Raw genomic sequence first — 8,859 nt, forward strand, 5'->3', positions numbered from 1 at the left:
GAAACCTAATTGATTAAGTTGAGTACTTTAACTACGGATTACGCGTTTATTATACAAGATACGACAAAAGTGTATCAAACCTTATTTGTAGAGGATTTTCCGCTCTGCATTTTTTCTTTGAAACATTTTTTCATACGATTTGCATTTTTCGAAATAAATACAAAAAACTAAAAAAAAATCACGTTTTTTCGATGTTTTTTCGAAATTGCGGCCAAGATACGGCCGAGCGCCAATTTCTGCTGTCATATTTGTTTTCAGGAGCCAAAAATACATCAAAAACACGTGGTCGTTTGTTTCGTTTCGAATATGCAGCTCATCCGAAGGTTTACCCACAATTATATTAATTATTCAAATGGCAAAAATTATCGCAAACTAATGTATATTTCAGGTGATTTACAGTCTGCACTAATGGTTTACACTTGTGTCACTGCATGTCCAAATTTTTCTATTCAAGATTGTTTTGATTCAAAACAGAAACTCGTACCACAATCTAATTGGAAGCTATATACAATTTATAAGGATCAAGCAATATCTTTGGATGAAAAGTTGTGGTTTCTATTTAAAGATGCAATGTCTTTGCACTTATATTATTCAAACCAAATCAGTATTAATGAAATTACAAATTGCGATGTATGTATTGCAAATTATATATACGTCCCATTTATAAAAAAATGTGATATATCAATATAATTTGTTTATATGTAGGAACAGATGAATCAACTGTTAACTAGTTTCTTGGAAAATATAAGAAAAATACAACCTCAACACAACGATTATTCTTTACTGCAAATTTTCAAAACATTTTATTTCATGTACTATAGCACATCTGTAAGAAATGAAGAGAGATTAACTGAAATGAAATGTATATTATCACAGCTTCTAATAAATTTATTGAGAAAGTTGTGCACTGGACGATCGTTCGATTTGCAGTTGGGACTGTCGGCTCTCTTTATGTTATCTGAACAAGAAGCGTGCAGTTGGCTTTCCACAGTTTCCGCATCGTAAGAAAATTAACCTATTTTTTGAGAAAATTAATATAATAATGTGTAAGGATGAAAATTTGTAGATTTCAGGCCGACCATATTCGGCATTGTACAATTTCAACTTTGGGATATGAATATTCGTGCTTGGGGCAAAATCGATCATTGATACAGACGTTTGAGAGTTACAAGTTACTGCATATTTGGGCACAACGACTGTCACATTACTCAATAAATTCTAAAGGTACGCTCATATATATATATACATATACATATACATATATTCGTTATCATCGATTTTACTTTTATATTAAATGCAAATCTTATAGAATACATTAATGTACATATTTTAATACATGAATATTTTCAGAAGTTTTAACAAATAGTGCTTCGAGCAAAAGAGAAATTTTACAACAGATCATAAACAGTAATAAAGAGAATATGATTCCCTTACTAAAGGATTACTGTTGTAGCTTTGGATTTAATTTCAATGATTGTCTTTTGCTTTATTTACAAGTATTATTAAAAACGTGGAATCCAACGATAACCATTTCGAATACAATAAATAAAGGTAAATACGTATTTGTGATAAGAGGAAATATGTGTTTGTGACAATTTAACATTTTTACACATATTTTTATATGTGTGTACATCATTTTTGCATGATGTCGAATGCGAATTCAATAACTGAATGACATTTTATAGAGTTACTTATCTGTAAAGAGGAAGTCGATGAATTAAGAAAGAAATGTAATGCAGTTGTTGCGCAAATAGAAGATATATCTATGTTGAAGCAATGTATGTCTACATTATGGCAACACGTAAGTTATAAAAATATTCGATAGTATAGTTTCTTATAATAAAAATTTTATATTTTAATTTATATATATAGATCTCGTTTTATCATTATGAAGTATTCATTATATTAATGGATCTTATGGGAGATAAAGATATAGAAAAGAGGAATTATCTCTGCTTTTTGCAAAATTACATTCGGAGTGGGTAAGTTATAATAATTTTCCATATATTAATTTTAAGTTTAATAATCATACATACGTTAGGCCTCCTACACCAATGGAGCACGATGAATGGGTACAGCTTAATCCTGGACATAGTACGTTGCCGCCGATAGCACAATGGAGACTTCCATTCTTGCTTAAAGTCGATATTTGGAAAATTATTAGTAAATATATTTTATAAATAAATTTTTAATTAGTACTTAAGCGATTATTTAACTTAATTTTATATTTTATTAATTCTCTTATTGTAGCTCCTGAATTAAATTTAAAAACATATGATAAATGGCTTGACATTGCACCCGTACTTAATTTAGAAGCACATCTCATATGCTCATTAGCTATTAAGGGAGAAGTGGCAAAAGTATGGGCAAATAATTCTATTCAATCGAAAAATACTACATGGTCGCTTTATTCAATAAACACCACATTGCTGAAAGATAGCAAGAAATGTATACAACGGCTGACAGACTCAGATGGGTTTTATTATGGTACTGCAGCATTGTATCATATTGTAAATTATACACCTCCGGGTGCTGATCGCGTCGCTGCCGCGAAAGAATGTTACGAGTATGCTCAGCTAGCGGCACAAAATTCTACTAAGTTCAAAGAAGGAAAGGAATTAGAAGTACGGTAATCTCTATAAACCTATAAACCGTGTCTTTATGTGTTATATGAAAAAGTAAGTTGACTTCTGTGTGTGTGTGTATGTGGCGTCTGCTTTCAGAAAATTAAATCCAAATATTTAACATTTACGTCTGAGCATATTCTACGTATGTACGGATTGGAGAAGGATGAGTATCTTGCTCTAATCGATCATCCGGGCAAGCTAATGTACGCGTTGTATAATGACAAAAGTATACCATTACGATATCGAACCGCAACCAAATATAGACCCGACATTAACGCTGCCGTTAATGAGTTGGGTAAATTGTTCTCGTTGAATATAATAAAATTGCGCATGGATTTATTGGAAGAATGGCTACAATCCAATGCCAGATACTATACTGAATTGTCTCAAAGCTTTACAGAGACGTTTCTAGCGCCAAAAGAACCTGATCAGAATACAGATTGTGAAGATAATTTACTTAGGTAATATCAGTATACCTTTTTTTATCATCAATTTCTGGATCAATAATTGATCTTGAAATATACTTGTAGGATATGTTACATGCTGGAATATGGAGATATGGATTTGTTTGCACAATTTCTTATAAACATAGGCTTCGGCAATCGTCACGGCAATACTGAATATAGTTGTAACGTACGATATCGAGTATTTCAGATACTGCAGACTGTCGTAGATACTTCTACGTTGGAGGAATTGACCAAGCAAGATATATGTACCTTTAGGTAAACATAAAACAGATTACAATAAACTATGGTGGAATATACAATAGATTTATCTTGCAATAAAACGTTTATATTTTAATATTTCAGAAAATATATGAAATCGTTACAGTACATCGGGAAATTAGAATCATTAGGATTATGTTACAGTATTGATTCATTTGAAACATGTTGTAAACAGGAGCTTGTCCAGATCTTATGGAAAAGTCAGCGTCACTTACCCTATGCTCTCTCTGTTATAGCGCAGATTTGCATCGAGTTTGAAATAAATGATATCCTACTTTGGGATGATACTTTAACTCAGATGACAAAATTACGAATGGTTGTAACGATTATAATTCGTCAGATATACTCTTTTGCTTCGAAAATTATACTAAATATGTATTTTTAGGTAAACGACTTAAAAAAAGTTTTATTACAATTACGAAATAAAAATGTCATTGTGAATTGTAATGGTTATAAAACGGGATGGCAATTGATTATCTCCGAACCGTTTAGCGAGATGGACAGAAATCCAAATCTGGAGCAAATTGATAATTGCATAGAAGCGATTTGTCTGCTATATTCGTGTCCTGTGGCATACGAATTAGACTTCATCACAATCGTAAGAAATTGTTTCCAAAGTCAACAGGCGCACTTAGCTGCCGCACTTTTACCATTTTTAAATGACATTGACAACAAGCTTGTTTTAGAGGTATTTAAGTCAATTTTTAAAAATATAATATGATAGAAAGAGAGAAGATAATAACATTAATTTTTTTTTAGACTATTAATCAAAAGTGTCAAATCGAAAAACTCATAGAAGATTTAAATCATTTGTCTTCAAAAGGAGTACTCACAATTACACATGTAAGTTGTAATAAATTTTTATTTATATAAAACGTTACTAATATTTATTATGTTTATGTTTAGAGTCTCGCTATGGTGCAAAAATCTAATCTAAAGGTCAAAGAATGAAGAAAAATTTTTTCTCTGTATTAGATCAGCTAGAAGATTTACTTACCTATTTGTCAAATCGAATTGTAATATTATGTTTATAACATATAAGAAATAAATGAATTTTTGCTTCGTATATATAGAATCGTAGCAGAAAACTTAATTTACTTGATATTTCATATCGTCGTTACGTGAGTTACGTCCTGTGTTTGATCAATGAAATTCTGCGACCATCTTTGCAGACAGTTTATTGCACTTTCATAATTCATATTTCTCTTGTAATCATGGTGAAATTAACAACAGACATCGTCGAAAGAAAATGTTCTCAAATATTAACCAGTAAATCACTCAGTAAAACAATAAAAAAAGACGAATTGTGGAAGTTAACTCATTTACATATGAATGACATGTTTATCAGCAGTATTGTAAGTTATATCAATTTAATAAAATTTATTTTCAACGCATATATATAAAATTTCACGTTTTATGTAGGGCAACATCGCTACTTACAGAAGCTTAAAAGTCCTATATCTTCAGAATAATAACATATCAAAAATAAAGAATTTACATTTTGCATGTAATTTGACACATCTGTATCTACAACATAATACCATAACGAAAATAGAAAATTTGGAATCTCTAGAGAATCTCCAAAAGCTTTATCTAGGACACAATAATATTATTGTAGTTGAAGGATTAGAAAATACAAAGAAATTACAAGAATTGTATATTGAGAGTCAGAAAATACCACTCGGTGAATCATTATGCTTCGAGCCACGCAGCGCTTTTATTTTATCTGTAAGAGTACCATTTGAACCTCAAAGACTTTCATTATGCAGATTAATCATTGAGATTTGTTTATTATAAACATTTTCTCTCTTAGATGTGTCTAAAAGTTCTTAATATTTCTGATAACAAAATGACATCCTTGAGAAATCTAATAGGATTTCAAGAATTACACACGTTGGATGCAAAAAATAATCTGATCGATAATGTGGACGATTTAACTATGACAATAAGTACATTGGTTTCTTTAAAAGATTTGTCTTTACAAGGTAATCCTGTTACACGATCTTACAGATATAAGGAAAATCTGATTGCAAACAGCGTTTCGCTAGGTAAAATTACACGTTCGACATTTGTTGCCACTTATTCATGTTTATTACTCAACTATTACTCAATTATAATTTTCATATACAGCTAATCTCGACGGAAAAATTGTAACTGACATTTGTCGAAATTTTATGAAAAAATTTAAAATGGAGAAACACAATCAACGTACAAAAAACGCAACTAAAATCCCATTAGGAGATGATATAACAAGTATGTCAATAATGAATTTTTCCTTTAGATAGAAACATAACTATAGACAGAAAATTTATTATAGATTCTCTGAACTTGCCACCAGCCTTCAAAAGATCTATTTCGAGAGCAATTTTTCAGCATTCTGGACCACATTTGTCTATAACGATTACTCCTGGATCTCTCTCGGTAGGAAGCCAGCTACATGTGTTCCCACCTTGGAAGTCAGGTAAAAAAAAAAAGAATAAAGATTATTATTTCCATTGCTTTACATTAATAAGCTATTTTGTAATATTAGCATCTGGCATCAGAAGTACCAAGAATAATCATGTAATACCGAGACCATTTTGGAGTAATATAATTAAAAACGAGGAGATCCGTTTAACACGCTCTCATGTCAATAATAAAGCAATTGCATTACCGCTTATTTAATTTTTTTAACAATCTCCAAACAATTATTGTATTTGATCATTGTTTTAAATTGAATCATTACAGGACGTAAATAAATTATAACTGTAAATGACTAAAATTCTTATATATAGTAATAATGTATAAAATGATGCACGTATGCAATAAAGACATAGACTTGAGAATCACAATATTATTTTTATAGAACTGTTCAGCGATATAAGGCTACACATTTCCATTACTTTCATATATGCTATTTAAGAATATTTTTATAAATGTAAATAGAATTTTTACTGTGTGTAATGTGTACATATTAAATCATGATAGTTGCAGGTAAATATCAAATAAATTCACATAAATTCGCGATGTCACATAATACAAAAATTGCAAATGCAATAAAAATATAATTAATTGTTATAAGCTGGGTAACTATTACATATTAAATATGCAGTATACTATTTTCAATAAACTAAACAACAAAAATGCTAAAGTATAAACTTACGAACTATATTTGTACGCTGCTTGAAGATCTGTACATCAATTGTAAAGCTTATTTTATATGATAATTTATATGATTATTTATTCATGCAAATGTAGTAAATCGTTTTATAAAATTAATAAACAATATCTGTATTCTCGAAATCTCAGAGAAATCTTTCTTTTACTGACTTCGAATTATATTGCTATTACATATATGTGTTCTCCAAGCAGACTTAAAACATAAAAGTGTATTCTTAAAAAACAGGAATAAATAACAAAAATAATACAAATATTTATATGACGTACACATATGTTAGTCACTATAAGCATGGAATGTTAGAATATAAAATAAACATCTTTTTGCTTATACGCGATAAAGAAAAAGATATAAATCGAATATAAACCGAAAAATGATATAGAACTTATTAAAATGTTATTCACAGAATCTTGAGACACCTGTTTCGCCATATGTATATATGTAAAGAAAAACAAGTAATCATTTCACTAGCAATAATTACAAATTATATAAAATTATAGCGTCATCTTGAGCGTATCTAAAAATATTATCTTATATTATGAAATAATACGAGATGTAATGAACCAATATATATTTCGTGGCACACAGCAACTCGTCATTTATCGTATGTGTAACGCATAGAGCAGACGATCAGTATTATAAAATTTCTTACACAAATAGGCTGTGATTATCCTTTGTTCCTTACGATAAAATAGTATAACAAACGATACTCCATTTAAATAAAATCTAGAGAGAAATAATCGATTCTCTCTAGAGAACTATATCTTAAATAAAAAGAAATACTATTCATTTTTTTTTATGTATATGATAAATACTTTCTGTAATCTGTAATAACAAAACAAAGCATTAGGCAAGAATATAAACTATAAGAACGAAACATTCTTCCAAATTCTTAGAAATATTCTACATTTTATAAAAATGTAAATGTATAAAAATAAAAAACAAGAACCTTCTCTCGTTTGAAGTACATATGTATCTTTCATTTAAATAAAGTATATGTATACATATGTTATAATAGATAAAATAAAAAAAATACAATCTAACAAATACTGTTTATAATTGATAAAAAATACAGTAAAAAACAAAGGCATAAGCAAGCCTAGTAAAATACTGTATATTCATATATTGAACTTTCCATTTAAAATAATTTGCATAAATTAAAATGTATACTCAAAATTAATATGCACCGTTCTTTACAGTAAAAATTTAGGTTACATTTTTTTTTTATTTAAATCGTAATATGGATTGTAATGGAACGTAAGTCACATTAAACTAATGAAAAAAAGCTCAAAATTAATATGCATCGTTCTTTAGAATGGAAATTTAGGTTACATTTTTGTTTATTTAAATCGTAATGTGAATTGTAATGGAACGTAAGTCACACTAAACTAATGAAAGTTTACGTAAAACTGTAGTTCTACAACTACATAAGCTACAGCTAAATTTAGACATATACGCTGACCAATGCACATCATTGCTCTTGGTATAAAGTTTTATACATAAATAAATACATACATACACATATATATATATATTTATATATGTGAGCCTATTTGCATTAATCATTATAGTAATTGAAATACAATGAAATCTACATAGTTTCTGTCAATATATTGTATCTCTTATAATGATTATATAGCTGCAACATGAAAAATGATACAATACTATTACCAACATAATTTCTGTATCTTTTCTATAATATAATAACATTTTTTAGATATACGAAACTATGGTGATTTCAAACATTTTTGTGGATTAGCAATATACACATATATATGTATGTATATATATTTATATGTATTATATGTAACATTATATTCTGACTCTGTCACATAATGTTATGTAATAACCAGGGCCTGGACAGAGTTAGCGCAAAATTCTCGCGTCACACGCGGAGCAATTACTGTGTATAAATAAGATCGTACATCCTCAACCGAGATTGTAAATCCAGTGTCATCTGACTTTAGCGAACATTCGATATCGTGCGTAGTAGCTCAGTCTCGTGAGACCACTCGAGCGGGTCGAACGTGTTTCTTCTCGTCTCGGGTGTTACGTCACCTCGATTATATTTTTGAAAAGCGTGGCTGGCCGTCTGGCCGCCTGACCGGCTTCAACTGTGCATTGCATCTCTATACTGATAGTCTCTTCATTCGTCTGGACGCGCGTCCGTGCGGCGCGGAAGCGTCGTAGTCGCAGGCGCCCAGTGTTTGAGGGGATGTCTAGCCATTTCTATTCTCATTGCATCATCTTTTTTATTCTACTTGCCCGATTCGAGGTGGCCAGTACATTGCATTCCGATCTTAAGACATTATTCGATTACTCATATTGACGTGATCTGGCCGTATCGATC

General features: G+C 29.9%; 2 protein-coding genes across 3 annotated transcripts in view; both read left to right on the forward strand.

Moving 5' to 3' along the window:
- rod (kinetochore component rough deal) overlaps positions 1–4,337 on the forward strand; it is a 10,989-nt gene extending 6,652 nt beyond the window's left edge. Inside the window, exons 14-27 of the mRNA XM_018452299.1 lie at positions 389–630; positions 706–1,001; positions 1,067–1,224; positions 1,351–1,551; positions 1,686–1,801; positions 1,873–1,982; positions 2,042–2,163; positions 2,251–2,624; positions 2,724–3,088; positions 3,158–3,349; positions 3,437–3,668; positions 3,738–4,040; positions 4,112–4,195; positions 4,259–4,337. Coding sequence (XP_018307801.1) covers positions 389–630; positions 706–1,001; positions 1,067–1,224; positions 1,351–1,551; positions 1,686–1,801; positions 1,873–1,982; positions 2,042–2,163; positions 2,251–2,624; positions 2,724–3,088; positions 3,158–3,349; positions 3,437–3,668; positions 3,738–4,040; positions 4,112–4,195; positions 4,259–4,303 — 2,840 coding nt within the window. The 3' untranslated portion in view covers positions 4,304–4,337. The remainder of the gene's footprint in view (positions 1–388; positions 631–705; positions 1,002–1,066; positions 1,225–1,350; positions 1,552–1,685; positions 1,802–1,872; positions 1,983–2,041; positions 2,164–2,250; positions 2,625–2,723; positions 3,089–3,157; positions 3,350–3,436; positions 3,669–3,737; positions 4,041–4,111; positions 4,196–4,258) is intronic.
- A 100-nt stretch (positions 4,338–4,437) lies between these two features.
- LOC108725344 (protein phosphatase 1 regulatory subunit 42) lies at positions 4,438–6,055 on the forward strand. Of its 2 annotated transcripts, XM_018452295.1 has the most exons (6): positions 4,438–4,707; positions 4,775–5,080; positions 5,166–5,400; positions 5,483–5,605; positions 5,670–5,813; positions 5,883–6,055. In XM_018452295.1, the coding sequence occupies exons 1-6, from the start codon at positions 4,567–4,569 to the stop codon at positions 6,014–6,016; spliced, it is 1,083 nt and encodes a 360-aa protein (XP_018307797.1). In that variant the 5' UTR covers positions 4,438–4,566; the 3' UTR covers positions 6,017–6,055. The 2 variants fall into 2 exon arrangements, with proteins under 2 accessions (XP_018307797.1, XP_018307796.1); XM_018452294.1 differs by having other exon boundaries at positions 5,670–6,055.
- The last annotated feature ends 2,804 nt before the right edge of the window (positions 6,056–8,859 follow it).

This window comes from Mycetomoellerius zeteki, unplaced genomic scaffold (genome assembly GCF_001594055.1).
Source record: "Mycetomoellerius zeteki isolate Tzet28-1 unplaced genomic scaffold, Tzet1.0 scaffold343, whole genome shotgun sequence".
Lineage (NCBI taxonomy): Eukaryota > Metazoa > Arthropoda > Insecta > Hymenoptera > Formicidae > Mycetomoellerius > Mycetomoellerius zeteki.

Excerpts from the sequence above, each read along its gene's own strand:
- LOC108725344 (XM_018452294.1), top strand. The coding sequence starts at position 4,567 with ATGGTGAAATTAACAACAGACATCGTCGAAAGAAAATGTTCTCAAATA. Across the intron at positions 4,708-4,774 it reads ACATGTTTATCAGCAGTATT|GGCAACATCGCTACTTACAG; the intron begins GTAAGTTATATC and ends CGTTTTATGTAG. Across the intron at positions 5,606-5,669 it reads ATTAGGAGATGATATAACAA|ATTCTCTGAACTTGCCACCA; the intron begins GTATGTCAATAA and ends AATTTATTATAG.